Raw genomic sequence first — 16062 nt, forward strand, 5'->3', positions numbered from 1 at the left:
TACTTCTGAGATGAGACATCTGGGGCTGGGTATTTCTTTGTTGTGGGGAGCTGTCCTGTGTAATGTGGGATGCTTAGCAGCACCCCTGGCCTCTAGTCACAAGATGCAGTAGTACCTTCTAAATTGTGAAAACCAAAAATGGTACTAACAGGGGATCAAGACAGCTATGAAGGAATGAAAGTCTCTTATTTTGTATGTAATCTTTTGTTGGCAGAAGACTTTTTGGTTGTTTCCTATGAGAAGCTTCTCTCCATACCTTTTATCAACAGATTGATATATAGTTAATCCTGCCTCTTTACACAAACACAGCACACATTACTCTTTTCACTGTAGCACTAACAAATAGTGTTTCACTGCCCATCAGAGAGGCCAAAGAAAAAGGAATGACAATATCCCATTACTGTGGGAGTGGGGAGACAAACTCTCTCACACACTACCAGGAATGTATAAATGACTGGGGAGGAATAGGACTTTTTGGGAATGGAATTTGGCAATATATACTAAAAGATGCATGAAATATATGCATATTTTTTTAGACCCACAAATTCTACTTTATCACAATAATCAGAGGAGATACGATGTGCACAGAATTTTTAAGATGATGAAAATTAGAAACAACCAAAATGTTCAACAACAGGAAGCTGATTAAGTAAGTTATGGTACAGCCATATAACAGCATGTCATGGAGACATTAAAAATAATGATGTAGACACATAATGGATTAGAAAAAAGATTTTTACAACGCATTAAGTGAAAAAACAGGTTACAAAACAATGTATATATGTATAGAAAAAAAGTCAGGAAGGATCGACACTAAGAATTTTAACTGTATCTTTGGGTGTAAGAATCAGGCTGCCTGTAATCAAAGTGGGGCCAGAGGCAAAAGATGTTTGTTTAGCCTTCTCAAACTTAGCAACTAAACAGATTCTTATTGTTTGGGACATCTGCTTTTTTTCTCAATTGTATTTATCCATTTAAAGTATTATTTGCTTAACTGTGGAATCTCTAATATATTTTAAACTCCCCATTTTTGTATGGAAAATTAGTGTGTGAGTCCCTGATGGACTGACTTTAACTGAACATTTGTGAAAGACTCAGGTGCCAGGCAACAAAGAGGAAATGGAGCAAAAGCTCCTCTGTGTTTCTGCTCTTTCCTAACCACCCTAATGCCCACAAGTAAAGTAGCTCAGCTGCTTTCCTAGCTGCATATAAATGCATGGACCTGAAGGGTAAATTATATCCCAGAACAAAATGCTTGTCTAATAAAAAAAAAAAAAATGGGGGGGGCAATAGGATAATGTGCAGAAGCAAATTAAAAAAAAAAAAAAAAAGAGCCTCTTTTCTTCCTTTCTCCAAACAATCTGCTATGTATGAAAGACCCTAAGGAATCTGCTTTGCCCTGAAAGGAGATGCCCTTGCATCGGAAGCAATGCTAGTCATACCACACCAATAATAAGCCATGCTTGTCCCACGTCTTAATGAGGAATAACACCAATTATTTCAGGACTTACCACTCTGTGAAGCCATTTCTCATGGCTGTCACTTTTAGCAGGGCTTTCAAAGACTCTGGCTACTTACCTCAGGGTCAAAACAAGTCCAGCTGAGGTTAGGAAGCCATGAAGCAACACACGAAGAACACTTAACTTAGCTGAGAGCAGGACAACCACAGGGAGGGAGGGCACTGGACTAAAGACTTCAGTTGACGCTGAAGCTGTTTTAGGGGGAGAGACTCTCCCTTTCCCCCCAGAATGTAAGAGAGCTGATCCTACCAGATACACAGCAGTTCATGTACTTCACAAAGAGTAAAACACAAATGTAAGAAGCTAACATTATAAAACTGCCCTAATTAACTGACTCCATCTCATTCTCTGCTGGCATAGAGCTAGTTCTTGGCCAACAAGAGCCTTGTGAGCCCAGTTCGTGGAGATTTTACAACTTTAGTCACTTGTCCAACCCAACCATGCCCTTTGCCACCCAAACTCTCATTGCCTTGTTACATAATTGACAAGCTTATTTACTCTATTTCAGGCATTTTATTTTTCTAACATTAGGCTTCAATAAGTACAAAAAACTCACAGGTACAAAAATTTCTGTATAGCCTTGTGGTAGTTAAAAAACCCGTGAAAACAAAACAATGTTTTAAGTTGGGCAGTATCCAGCTCTATACATCTGAGTGACAGTCTCCTTGAAGTGTGGCTGTAAAAATGGTGAGAACTATTGCATTGTGATGATGTTACAATTTTTTATGACTCTTTTTCACTTGTCCCAGGAAATCTATCTCATGCCATCTGCACTGGGTGGGTTCCTTACTTCTCTTTTGCTATAGACCAATTCTCCGCCTCCGTGGGGCTTCAATGATGACACCTTCATCTTTCAGCCTCACGTTCTGACCGTTGGAAGATTCTGACACCAGCCTCAACAGCAAGAACAGCTGGATTGAGATTTATAGCTATTACCCTTCCCGATGTTAAAAAAGAAAAAAGCAATGCTGAAAAAGATTGATGAATTTTTCATATTAGCATTAATTTCTCTTCCTGCAAGGATTTAATTTTCATACTCCCACTGCAGATGAATTATATTCGATGAGCTTTTATTTTTTCAGAGTATTTAAAAAAATTTTTTCTTGAAAAGATTGCTTCTTCTTATCCCTAGGATTCTGAGTAAAAATGACGTATGGGAAGAGGGGAAGTCTGAGTATATCTGTTTTTTTTCCCCCTACATCTAATAACCTTTTGGACACAGAGACTGGAGATCTCCATGGTCTTTGTTCAGCAGCTCCAGGTATGGCTGAGATGACAGACAAAACCAAAAAATTCACTTTATTTAATCAAAGATAATAAAGATCTTGCCGGGATGTTCTAGGCATGAAGACCAGACAAACACCAGAAAGCTGAATCAGAAGCTGTCTCACAGCTTAGACTTTTTTTTCCTCTGCTTAATAAGAAATAAATTATCATTGCCATCGGCCTCCAAGTAGCTCTCCTTTTTCTTATGCTTGCTCCGCTTGCCCTCTCTGGGCAGCTTATCTTCTCTTGGCTTGTGGGAATGTGATGAGTGGTGGAAGGACTTGGGAGCCTTTTGGGTTTTGAAAGGGCCAGGAGAAGAGTGGAGTTTTGGGCCCCTGGGGAAGTCGTCATCCACTTCATGACACCTGTCAGCTTTCCTGTGTTTCTCACGCTCTTTATTGCTCCTGCTTGCTTCTTTTTGGGTTTCCTTCTTTTCTTGAGGCCACCTGTTGTTTCTACAGGAGGCATGGCTCTTCCTCCTGTTATGGTGGGGCCTCTTATCTGCTGCTTCCATGTGAGGTCTCTTGAACTGCCTTGGAAAATCACCATTTTTCTGGAGTTCTGGAAAACAGAATAAGTATTTCTGCATATTCAGCAGCCAGATAGTCCATGCACAGCTCTCAAAGGTCTGTAAATAACTCAGCAGAGAGGGAAACCAGATAATGCAATGTGTTAATGATATGACATTCTAAATAGCTGTCACTAAGGTAAAAATCACTCACTAAAAATTGCATGGTTATCATTCTGTATCTGATTGCTAAAAATGGAACATATCCAGAAATCCAATGGTATTTATTCTCTTCAAGCCAGCTGAATTAGGCTGAACAATGGCGATGAAGACTAGTGAAAGCTGTAATCATCTTAGCTTTGTGAAGAAAACTCATGTCTGACCAATTCAAGTTCTTGCAGTGATAAAGAAGCAGCCCTTGACCATAAGGGAAACAAGATGTACAAAATGGTCTTTTGACAGGCTCATATGACATTTCAATTACCCTCTCAAGATAAAGTCTGGCCACAGGACTTAGAGGTAGATGCCAAACTGGACAGGAGATTATTCCTCCAGAGCAGACATCACTGGTTTGGAGAGTACACACACATGTGTATTTTAGAGGTTTTGGTGCCAGATTTAATGTTCAATTTTGCCAGGACTTGGAACCCTTACTCTAAGTGTTTGATGGTCGTGATTCGGATGGGGTAAGTCAGAGATGAGGTTCCAGTAAAGGATGAAAATGAACATGCCAACAAGGCCTTGAAAGATTGAAGAGGTGGACAATAAAAAAACAGGATGAAATGCAAGGTAATATATTTAGGGGACCAAAAAAAAAAAAAAAGAATTCTAGGATACAGAGCAAAGGTAATTACTTACAGAGTTAGCATAAAATAAAAATTCCAATGGATGACAGACAACCTCAAAGTAGCCACAGAGTTGTCAATCTAACTAGTTAAAAGAGAAAACAAATGTTTTTTTTCTAGCATTATAAAAGTTATAAAGACTCATTACAGAAAACCTGGGAAATACAGAAAATTATTAAAAACAATAAAACTGTAGCCATAATCTTTTAATTCAGATGTGACATTTTGGTGCATTTCTTTTTAATTTTTTAATTTAGTTGCCTAAGCAATATCTTCCCATACTATAATTTCTCTCTCTATAGTTGAGATAGAGTTCATATAAAATGTCATATGTAAAATATGCTGGAGTTGAGAAGTAATTCCTTTCGAAGACCCGAACTCAGAGAGAGTCAGGAAAAGAATAACAAAAAGGTGAAAAGAGTTGACAATGTATAGGTCAACTTGAAAAATATAGAACTGTTTTGTGCTGAAAGCAACAAAAGTAACTTGGTAAACCATCGTGAAGTATATGGCAAGAAAGAAGTTGGAAGAGTAGGCTTAAATTAGAAAACAGGAGAACTTTAAGTTAGCAACAGTAAATAAAGAAACCCCTGAGGGTGGCCATGGACTGAAAGCTCTGCCGTAATCATGGCCGGTAAGAACAGACTTCCTTGGGGAAGCTCCAGGAATCACCAGGAATCGCCTAGCAGGGAAAGCCTTTCTTTCCATGAAAAATACTAGGGATATACAATGGGAAAAAATAATTACTTGCCAAACAGAAAAATCTCAAAGGGACCCTTTACAAACTCTGCATACCTACATGGACAGAAGTATTTTCTGGACATTTTCTAAACTGGTCATTATATGAGAAAAATGTTTGTTGTAAATAGAACATAACAGTTTCTGAGGTGGGTGGTTGATTTCTGGAGATCAAGAAAGTTCTATTTTTTTTCCTGACAATTATTTAAAACCATTTTCTGTCCTAACCAATGACCCTCAAAGCAGGGAATGACAGTGCAAAAGAAGGTATTTAGGAACTATTGCAAAGGTGGATCTCACAAGAAGTCAATAACATACCTTTCACTTTTCGTTTTATTCTCTGTTCTCTCTCCCGAATTTCGTATTTGTCATCATAGTAGTAGATGAACGGAGATGTTGGAAAGGTCTGGTTAAACATTCGTCTTTCTGTACATTCCTGCAAGTTGTTTGAAATTATTGTTTCAAATTACCAAATTTGAAATTGTGATGTTACAAGGGCACTGCTCAGACCACCTTTCTGCAAGATTTTGGACCACTGTAGTTAGAGACAAGCCCCACACCAAGGACACCCCATGCTGTGGCTCAGGATGCGGTCTTGCTCAGACGCTGGGAAGATAACACCCAATCACACCCAACCACACCCAACTGTGCTTACCTGCTTCTTTCAGGCTTGGGTTTTCTTTCCTTCTTACCTTTTTGCAATCTCCCCTGCCAAACCCTGCCCCCAGCCCAAGTTAACAGCAATGGGCTGAATCTCCACTGCACTTGCCTTGTTCCTCTCTTAGTGGGTTTATTTTATTTGACCTTATGTTGCTTTAGACCTCTGCTTGTCTGTCTCTTCCAAACTGCCTTCCATCAAGTGCTTCTCCTTTCACATTTACACCCTAAATGTGGGTGTAAATTCTTAGCCTTTTGCTCTTTTCCCTTCACACAAATGGTGTGCCGGCTTACTCTAACCCAACACCCATGGCTAACAAGGGCAGTGATTCTTATGGTGAGGAGCAGGATGGTGGTGGTGGGTTATGTCTAGCTTGAAGTTGCTCCTAGGTAATTCTGAAATACCCTAAAGGAATCTTCTCTTCTCTTTGCTCCCCCCACTTAAGATGAGATCACTCCTCTCGCTCATTACCCTGGTTCTGCTTCCCACTCACATGACTCTGACTTTCCCACTGCTGCTATTTTCCAAGTCCACATCCTTGGCCTGAGCCACATCTAATATAATAGGCTTTATTTATCACGATCTGTTGACATATATTCATTATGTCTGGAACCAAATGTTCTTTTCTTTGAAAGAAGCTTCCCTTTGGAACTTCTCCATTTCTGTCCTCTGCCACCTTGCTTAAAATGTATTTTATAAATGTTTACTTCTTCTTAGTTAGGTATTGAAGAAAATTAGAATACCCCTTAGGAAGAAAGTATGTGAAACAGCCACATAAAATTTAGTTAACTTATCCTAACTCTGGCATAATATATTTGACTTGTAATTCTAAGATATCTGACCAAGCTGGGAGCCACACACTTAGGAACATAATTTGCAGAGTTTAAAAAATTATGAATCATTCTAAATATACACTGAAGTATAAAGTAATGGAAATCTGTACCTACTATTAGGCTTTATCAAATCATAACATTTTACCTTAACTTACTTCAGTTTTTGTCCCAAGGCGTGAAGCATTAATAATACAACTGAAATCCTCTTTCCCATGCTTCATTCCTCTCCTTCCCTTTCCAGAAATTGCCACTGTCTTAAAGTTGGTGCCTGCCATTCTTATGCTTTCCTCTTACTACTACTAAACAATAGCGTAAGTTTGAAGTGTTCAGACTTCATAAAAACAGCATCATTCTATAAATGTTTTGAAGGGGCTTTAGGTTATAATAGCTTTACAGAATAAATTGGGTGATGGTTCTCTTGGATTATCTGTTTCTGAATAAAGGTTTGGTAAAACCTGACTGTAAAACTCTCTGGGTCTGATATATTTCAGAATCCTGATAACTAATTTTATTTTTTTAGTGGTATTGGTTCATGTAAGTTTGTTCTTCAGTCATTTTGGTTAATTAATATTTTTCTGGAGAATATTTTATCTGTATTTTCAGACTTAATTTTGAACTTTATAAAGTTTGTATAGTATTCTAATTAAAAAATTTTAAGCTATTTATACTTTTTATTCACTATTTGTACCTTTTCTTTGAGTAGTTTTTCCAGAAGTCTTTTTACTTTTGAAAAGAAAATACTGGGGCACCTGGGTGGCTCAGTCAGTTAAGCGTCTGCCTTCAGCTCAGGTCATGATCCCAGGGTCCTGGGATCGAGTCCCATGTCCGGTTCCCTGCTCAGCAGGGAGTCTGCTTCTCTCTCTCTCCCCTTCTACCCCTGCTTGTTCTCTCTCCCTCTCTCTCAAACAAATAAATAAAATCTTAAAAAAAAATGTTTTCAAAGAACCAGCTTTTGGTTTTGTTGATGCTATTAAGTTTTCTATTTTAGTTTTTGGATCTTATCTTTATTATCTCCTTCTTCCAACTATCTTTAGCTATACTGTGTTGACTTTCTGGATCTTTTGGGGCTTTTTCGGATCCTGCAAGTTATAAGGCAAACCTACATGGTAACATAAAGGATTACTTTTATAAATCACTATCCATGGTGGCTCCAAGTTTCCAGAAGAAAGGACACCCATGAAAGATTTGGGTCTAAGATTCTGTTATAGTCTGAATGTTTGTGCCCATCCCCTCACCCCCAACCAAAATTAACCTCCAAAGTGACGGTATTAGGAGGTGGAGCCTTTGGGCAGTGATTTAGGTCATGAAGGTGGAGCTCTGATGAATGGGATTAATGTTCTCATAAAAGAGATCCCTACAGAGCTCCCTAGCCCCTTCTGCCTTGTGAGGACACAGCAAGAAAGTGTCATCTAAGAGGAAGGAGGGCCTTACCCGACAATTCTGCTGGTGCCATATCTTGGACTTCCCAGCCTCCAGAACTCTAAGACATAAATTTCTATTGTTTATAAACCACCCAGTCTATAGTAGTTTGTTTATAACAGCCTAAATGGATTGAGAGTTTAACCATAAAATATTAAGAGCAAGTTACAATTACAAAAAGGTACTAAAGATCTTGATGCATTCCCAGCGCCCACTCATACTTTCACAGGCTCCTGGAGTAGGCTCTCTGCACAGTGACCTGCTGTTTCCTATGGTAGTCTGCCTGATGCGGAGCTGCTTATGACGGTCCCTGCCTCCCCAACTACACAGTGAGTGGAGTTAGGGAAGGGTGGTGCCACATTCACCTCAGAATATCTTCCACATGAAGAGGCTGTTCAGTAACATCAGTAGAGCTGTATTTCTGAAACTGAAGGGGAGGGGTCCTCAGACACCTTTAATCATCTGCACAGTCTCCTATTTGGATCCTGTATGGTCTAGACTGTGTGACTATATGGAGCTATACAGTCCCGTAAATATTTTCCAAAGCTAAATGTAAATTATATTTTGATTATCCACATCGCTGGTCTCCTCCATTAGCACAGACAATTGATAGTTGGCTATATAATTTATCTACTATTCTGGATTAGCCACACCACTGATCTTCTTCATTAGTGTGCATAATCTAGAGTTCTTCATCTATGGCAGCGATGAGGCTGCCAAATTTGCTTTATTGTAAATTAAAAACTATCTAAATCTAGATTTCAGGGATAAATTCCAAATGTTTTTAATGTATTTCCTATCTACATTAACAGGAGTGACTAGTAAGCAGTATGTGTCCAACTGTAATTGTTTTTCTTTAATTGAACAAACATAAATGTTAAAATCACACCCCTTTGCTTTAAAGAGGTCAGCAAGCATAAATTGTACATCTATGTGATCTGTGTGGCAGTGGAATATTTACATGGATAGGTTTCCTAAACAGTGTTGGCAACATCTGAATTTTGGCAACAAGGAGGAATGCACAAAGCCGGAAAAGATCTAGAGATGATAATTTTGTAAGAAAAAGTACTCTCTAACAAGGTTTCAGTGTGGGTTCTACGGAAATGAAGGAGTATACTGCAGGGCCTCTCCAACCCTATCACCCTACCATGGATTTGTTCACACTGGAAACAGCATCCCCATGTCAGCACTGAGAAACCTCCCTGTACAACTTCTTTGCTTTGTAGATAAAGAAACTGAAAACCAGAGAGAAAATGCCAGTTGTTCAAGTCACATGGTTAAGTCAATAGCAGAGCAAAAACTAGAACTGAGGGTCAGAACTTCATCCTACTTTCACATTCTATCCCTTCACTCCCTAGTCCTGCGGCCCCAACGTGGAAGAAAAACTTCATCTGCTGGAGAACTGTGCCCCAGCCTTTTCTTCTCCCAGCCGCTCTGTCTCTCCCTAGGCTGTCGAGCTCCAGCCCCATGGTCGGCCTGGTTAGAATTAAAGTCACAAAGGGCAGTCCCCTCCCATCCTACCGCTCACAGCCCTACCCATTTTGAGGACTCTCTACCCACTGAACGCTTTCCACCTCGTGTCATCAGATCGGATATTTTAGTTTATTTTGGTTTCTAGGCTGCGAGAAGCCCACGTGGAAACTGGGAATGTATTTCTCCATACAGATTTTCTACTTTTTGTGCCACCACCTTTGTTCCTCTGGTGCAGGATACCCAGAATGCAGGAGAGCTCTGAGTCGATTCTTACTGCAGCCTGTCTCTGGAACGAGCTGCTGCTGTTTCATACTTAGTGAGACAACTGGCTAGGAGACTCCCTCCTATCCCATAACAACCAGTTTCTTCTGCTCTGACACCCCGGCACCTGAAACACACACAGTTTGGCCCTTTCGGTTGGGGTTGGGAACACGCAGTCTGCATAGGGAATTTGGACGTTTGTGGGGCGAGCAGGCTAGTCAATGATGCAGCCCCTCTGTCTTTCTACTAGCGTCGGGGTTTACACGTGAATGATGAAGATTTAAGGGAACACAATACCAGGGAAAACTGGAGATACTGGAGAACTACACAGAAAATCTAAAATCATGATTTGGCTGTGTCAAGATCATAGCAAACATAAGAACTCAGGAGAACTGTAACCATTCTGTTGACTACTTTTATTTGATTGATTTTATGAGCTTTGTGTTTGTTTTAGCCTAATATATTCCTGCATATTTAAGACAATTAGAAGAATGTGCTCTGACAGATCCCTTACTCTGGCAGAGAAGGGAGAAGTCAATTGCGTGAAAATATATAAGGTCTTATTTTAGGATATTAGTTTATTAAAAAACTAAGCATTCAGAATTACATTCTTTTCGAGTTCATCTTTCAGCAACCACTCCCAGAACAGAATGCTATGCCCCAATGCTACTCAAACTTACGTGTCCATAATGGCCTTCTTGCCCACAGTTGTAGCAATACACTAAGGCTGATTGTCCAGAAGGGGTCTTCGGCTTTTTGGGTGGTCCAGGTTTGGTCTGCAACATGAGTATTTGTGAGGGTTTATTAAATGTTTGAAGAAAATTGAAACCTAATTCTTTCCCAAAGAGCTCTTTTTTGGTAAGAGACTCCTTAGAGATACTGCCTCCTAGAGTTTAGTATGAGGACCTCATATCCAGATGGTTCTCTGTGTTAAAGTGCGTAACATGACAATTCTCTTATACTTCACATGGATGTGTTCTTTCCTCTCCTTCGTGCCTCATTCCATTTGGCACTGTGCCCAGTACTGTGCTAGGTATTAGGTCTCTCAGAGAAGCACAATAGGCTAGTAGAACATGACAGACATAGAAATAAATAATGACAGAACGATGTAATAAGCACAGTGACAGAAACATGTACAAGGTATGAATGGAGTGGCAAGGGGGACCCACCATTGGATGGGATGGAAGAAGTCAGGGAAAGCTTCCTTGGAAGCATACAACTTAAATTTACTCTCAAAGGATTAGGTGTAAGTCAAATGGAAAGTCCTAGGTAGAGGGGGGTGCATGAACAATGGCATGAAACTAAGAAAGAGCATACCTGCTGACAAGGTACAGCACACACAGCCAGGTGTACTGACAGATGAGGCTGGAGAAGGCAGGGCGCAAGAAGGGAGGGCCTTATAAATCATCTTAAGGAGCTTTGGGTTTATCTGGGCTTTTACATTTTAAGTGTAGTTTTTTGTTTTTTTTTTTAAAGATTTTATTTATTTATTTATTTGACAGAGAGAGAGAGAGAGAGACAGAGACAGCAAGAGAGGGAACACAAGCAGGGGGAACGGGAGAGGGAGAAGCAGGCTTCCCGTGGAGCAGGGAGCCGGATGCGGGGCTCGATTCCCAGGACCCTGGGATCATGACCTGAGCCGAAGGCAGACGCTTAGAGACTAAGCCACCCAGGTGCCCCTAAAGTGTAGTTTTAAATGAAGGAGCAGAACAGTTAGACTTTTATTCTGGAAAACCATTTTGGCTTGTAGTTGTGTGTGTGTGGGGTGGTGAACACGAGCAGGAGAAGGTTAGATACAGTGAGAAAGGTGGCTGTGAGGAAAGCCAGTGAGGTGAGGAGGGCCTAAAGTCACAAGAGTAAAGTACAAGATAGGAAAAAGGGAACAGATCTGGCAAATACATGAGGTGATAAAACTGGTATCTGTTGAACACTGAAAGATACAGGGAATGAAAGAAAGGAGAAATTGAGATGCTTTTCAGGTTTCAAAGTTGGGCGAATGAGTGAGTGCCAACAATTTGGTAGCAGTGCCAACACCTGCTTCAGAAAAGGTAGGAAAAAAAAGAAGAGCCAAATTAGAGGGAAAGATGGTGAAGACTAACTTCGATGTTGTATATTTTGGAGATGTCCATGTGAGATTAAAGCTTAGGGAACAAGTGTAAGCCAAAGATTAGGTCTGAAAGAAATCTGTATAATAGTGGAGGCTAAGATGACCCGAGTGAACATCAAAGCCACACCCAGTGTGAGCAGCAGTGACGCAGGATGGAACCCCTGGAGCAACAACACTTAAGGGGCAGACAGAGGAGACTGAGAAAGGGAAAGAGAAGGAAAGGTTGAAGGATGCAGAACCACAGGAGAATACAGACCAAAGACCTTAGAGAGTGGCTTCAAAAAGGATGAACTGATCTACAGTGTCAAACACAGGAGAGGCTTAGTGAGATTAGAACTGAGAAACATCTGTTAGATTTGGCAACTGTTCATGGATAACCTTAGTGTGAGAATCTTGGAATTAGTGGAAAGGTAAAAAAAGAATAGTAGGCAATAGGCTGAAGAGTGAATTGGTGAATAAAAAGGTGATGAAACCAAAAAGAGGAACAAGAAATGAATGCCCACAGAAGCCAGGATGGTGGTTACTCCCAGCGGGGAGAAAACAACTCACAAAGGCTTTTGGGGTAGCCGGAACTTTCTATTTCTTGAACACAGTGGTGTTCTAGAACTTGAGTGTGTGTTATGTAACGCATTTACTAAGTTGTATATGTTTTCTGCACTTTTCAATATGTACATTATATTTAACAATAGGAAATATTTTTTAAGAGTTTTTTCTTTATTTATTAGAGAGAGAGAGAGAACACAAGCAGGGGGAGCGGCAGGCAGAGGGAGAAGCAGACTCTCTACTGAGCAAGGATCCCGATGTGGGACTTGATCCCAGGACCCTGGGATCATGACCTGAGCCAAAGGCAGACAGACATTTAACCGACTGAACCACCCAGGCATCCCCAATAGGAAATATTTTTAAAAATTGAATGGAAGTTGGGAGAAGGAAACAGTAGGCATACATTACTTTGAGAAGCATGAATAACAAGGGGCAGAAGACTGAGCAAGACCTAGGAAGGGGGTTTGGTGGAGTTTGCTATTAGAATGAGATATAGAGCTGAACAAGTGAGAAAGCTAGTAGAGATGGAGGAGTTGGAAACAGGAGAGAAGGGAGAAGACAGAGCAAAACCCCTGAGGTGGCAGGGCTTTAAACAGAGAAAAAACCCTAATTGCCCTCCTATTCCATTCTTTTTGGAGATTGGAAGAAAGGTAAGGATGGGGTATAAACTTGGTAAAGTTTCTTTCTTTCTTCCTTTTCTTTTCTTTTTTTTTTTTTTTTAAAGTAAACTGTACACCCAACACCAGGCTCGAACTCACGACCCCGAGATCAAGAACCGCAGGCTCCCCGGAATGAGCCAGTCAGGCGCACTTATGTTCTTTAATGGGATGCAATAACAAAGAGTGCTGGTCTCTAACTAATTTTGTTATTGTTGTTTAAGGTGGCAAACGGGTGGTCTGTGGAGGTTTTATTTTCTTGACCCTGGAAAATAATCTATAGGTTATAAAAACTGTTTTCAAACAACTTTACTTTCAGATTCTGTTTCCTAAAATGGAAAACTTGAGGATAACAGTAACCTAGAAGCTCTTTTCTACTGAAATGACTACAAAGGTTACACAAAATGGAATTTACTACCTCAGCTCTTATCAATTGGGATACAAACAAGAACATAACAAAATGTCTTATATTCTCCAATAAAAACATGTGGTTCACAAATGAAGACAAGCTGAAAGGTGTCAAGCACAGTTTTGATAGGGATGCACATAAGCAATGTACCACTCACTCACTGCAGTGGTTCACAAATTTGTTCAGGTACAGAGTGCCAGGAAGACATGAAATTATTAAGCAGAAATTATTTTTCCATCTTTGTGTTACCTGATGTGACACAAAATTGCAACTATGAGCATAGATGTATGTGGTTTAAGAGAAAGAAATCAGACCCAGAGATAAGTCATCGATGTGAAGGCAGAACACAATGTTTCAAGGAAGAAGCTGTCCAAACCTACTGGTGGGTTAAATAAGATGAAGACTACAAAATCCACTGGATTAGCAATCGGGAAGTTGCTGGCAATTGGAAACTGTTGTGAACAGTTTATTTGAGGGGTAGAGATGCAAACCAGATTGTAATGGGTTTATTATAAGTAGAAAGAACTGAAGAACAGTATACTGATGACTTTCAAGAGACTAGGCTGGGTATGGGGCAAGGGAAGGGAACAAGCAAAACAGAACAAGTTCAAGGATGCCTCCATCAGTGATGTTTACCAGAGCGCGGGGCACATGGCATGAGCATATACATGCATTCTTTCACTGATTTATTAAAAAAATAATTACTGAGTGCCTAATACATGCCAGATATCTTAGAACAGATTAGGTAATCAAGAAGTGAGACCAAAATAATCACTGCTCACATCTCCTGTAGTGGAAGACAGATAAACCAAGAAAACACATACACACACAGACAATATCAGATAGTAATAAATGGTACGCAATTAAAATACAGTTGTATGACTGAGAGTCACCGGTGGTGACTTAAGATTGAATTTTAGAGAAAATCTCACTGGGAGGATCATTTTTTGTGACAAATCCCCCCACCCCCCAAGTATGCAATGAGTGGGGAACAGCATTCTAGGCCTCAGGCATGGGGGACAGGGAATGCAAACCCCTGAGGTAGGCATAAGTTTGCCAAACTTGAGTATCTGAAAAATATCTGTAAATTTCAAGTATGGCAGGTGAAGGAAGAGTGGGAGAAGAGGAGGTTCCAGAGATGGAGAGGAACTAGATCACTTAGGGCTTTAACAATCAGAGTGGAAGGGACTAGATTTTGAGTGGCATGAAAATCTAGTCTAAGGCTAATGGTAGGTGCTCAGTAACTAGTTGGCAACTGTTAGCAGAGACTATCACTGATGATAAACAGAATTATCCACCCCCCAAATAATGAATCTTCTCTGAAAAACTTATGTTTATAAATTTTTCTGTTTTGTGTGTCTGTGTGCAAATATATGGCAATTTACCCCTGAGACAAGATTTCTAGATTCACTGATGAGAAGGAAAATATGCTCACTATGTTTATTCCACTGGAATAAGAAACTCCATTGGCTCAAATCCTATGCAAAAGGACAAGATGAACTCAGGCAGTAATGACAAGGGGGGCCAATAAGGACCAAATTAAGAGGGCCATCCAGACACTGGAACTTTGCCTTGATTGGTATGGATGCAAATAGAGATCTCCTCACAGGAGAGCCAATGGTATCCCCCTGGCACTGCTGACTTCTCCTTAAGAATACAGAACACAGGAAAGCCGCACTACTATACAACTCTCCAGTGGTTCGTTCCCATCACATACTCTCAGAATAAAGGCCACAGTGCTCCTGATCCTCCTTTCCCTACTTCACCTTCTCATGTACTAAACTGATTATCTGTCACATTTATTATCTGTTTCCCCATTGCTAGAATGTAAGGTATATGAGGTAAGATATCTTTGTTTAGTACACTATGTATCCTTATGCCGAGAATCTAGAGTAAGTGTTGGCCGATGGCCAAATCCAGCCTGCTGCCTGTTTTTGTATAGCCCACAGGCAAGAATGGCTTTTACATTTATTTTTTTTTTAAAGATTTTTTTTTTTATTTTTTTTTATTTGAGAGACAGTGAGAGAGAGAGAGCAAGCACATGAGAGGGGGTTGGGTCAGAGGGAGAAGCAGACTCCCTGCTGAGCAGGGAGCCTGATGCGGGACTCGATCCTGGGACTCCAGGATCATGACCTGAGCCGAAGGCAGTCGATTAACCAACTGAGCCACCCAGGCGCCCAAGAATGGCTTTTACATTTAAATGGTTTAAAAAAAAAAAGGGTATTTTGCAACACATGAAAATTCTATGAAATTCAAAATTCAGTGTCTGAAAATAAAGTTTTATTGGAACACTGGGAGGCACACCTGTTTACAGATTATCTAAGGCTACTTTTCTTATATTATTTTAATTCTAGTATAGTCAACAGTGTTATATTAGTTTCAGGTGTACAATATAGTGATTCAACAATTCCATATATCACCCAGTGCTTATCAGACATTTCTCCAAAGAAGACATCCAGATGGCCAAAAGACACAGGAAAAGATGCTCAACATCACTCATCATCAGGGAAATGCAAATCAAAACCACAATGAGATATCACCTCACACCTGTCAGAGTGGCTAGAATCAAAAACACAAGAAACAAGTGATGGCGAGGATGCAGTGAAAAGGGCACCCTCTTGCACTGCTGGTGGGAATGCAAACTGCTGCAGCCATTGTGGAAAACAGTATGGAGTTTCCTCAAAAAGTTTAAAATAGAACTACCTACAATCCATTTATCTATGGCAACTTTTCATGCTACAAGAGCAGAGTTATGACAGAGACCATATGGCCTGCCAAACTAAACTATTTGCTATCTGGCTCTCTACAGAAGTCTGCCAATGCCTA

The 16062-nt window shown here is 40.2% G+C and overlaps 1 protein-coding gene across 2 annotated transcripts in view; it reads right to left on the reverse strand.

The window, feature by feature from the left end:
- Nucleotides 1–2019: 2019 nt before the first annotated feature.
- Nucleotides 2020–16062, reverse strand: part of ZCCHC7 (zinc finger CCHC-type containing 7) — a 243163-nt gene continuing 229120 nt past the window's right edge. For both annotated transcript variants that reach the window (XM_025852839.2, XM_025852840.2), the window contains exons 7-9: nucleotides 10202–10297; nucleotides 5196–5313; nucleotides 2020–3347 (exon numbers count right to left, since the gene is read on the reverse strand). In XM_025852839.2, coding sequence (XP_025708624.1) covers nucleotides 2908–3347; nucleotides 5196–5313; nucleotides 10202–10297 — 654 coding nt within the window. In that variant the 3' untranslated portion in view covers nucleotides 2020–2907. The remainder of the gene's footprint in view (nucleotides 3348–5195; nucleotides 5314–10201; nucleotides 10298–16062) is intronic.

Source organism: Callorhinus ursinus, unplaced genomic scaffold (genome assembly GCF_003265705.2).
Source record: "Callorhinus ursinus isolate GAN/ISIS: 27379988/994484 unplaced genomic scaffold, GSC_fseal_2.0 scaffold42, whole genome shotgun sequence".
Lineage (NCBI taxonomy): Eukaryota > Metazoa > Chordata > Mammalia > Carnivora > Otariidae > Callorhinus > Callorhinus ursinus.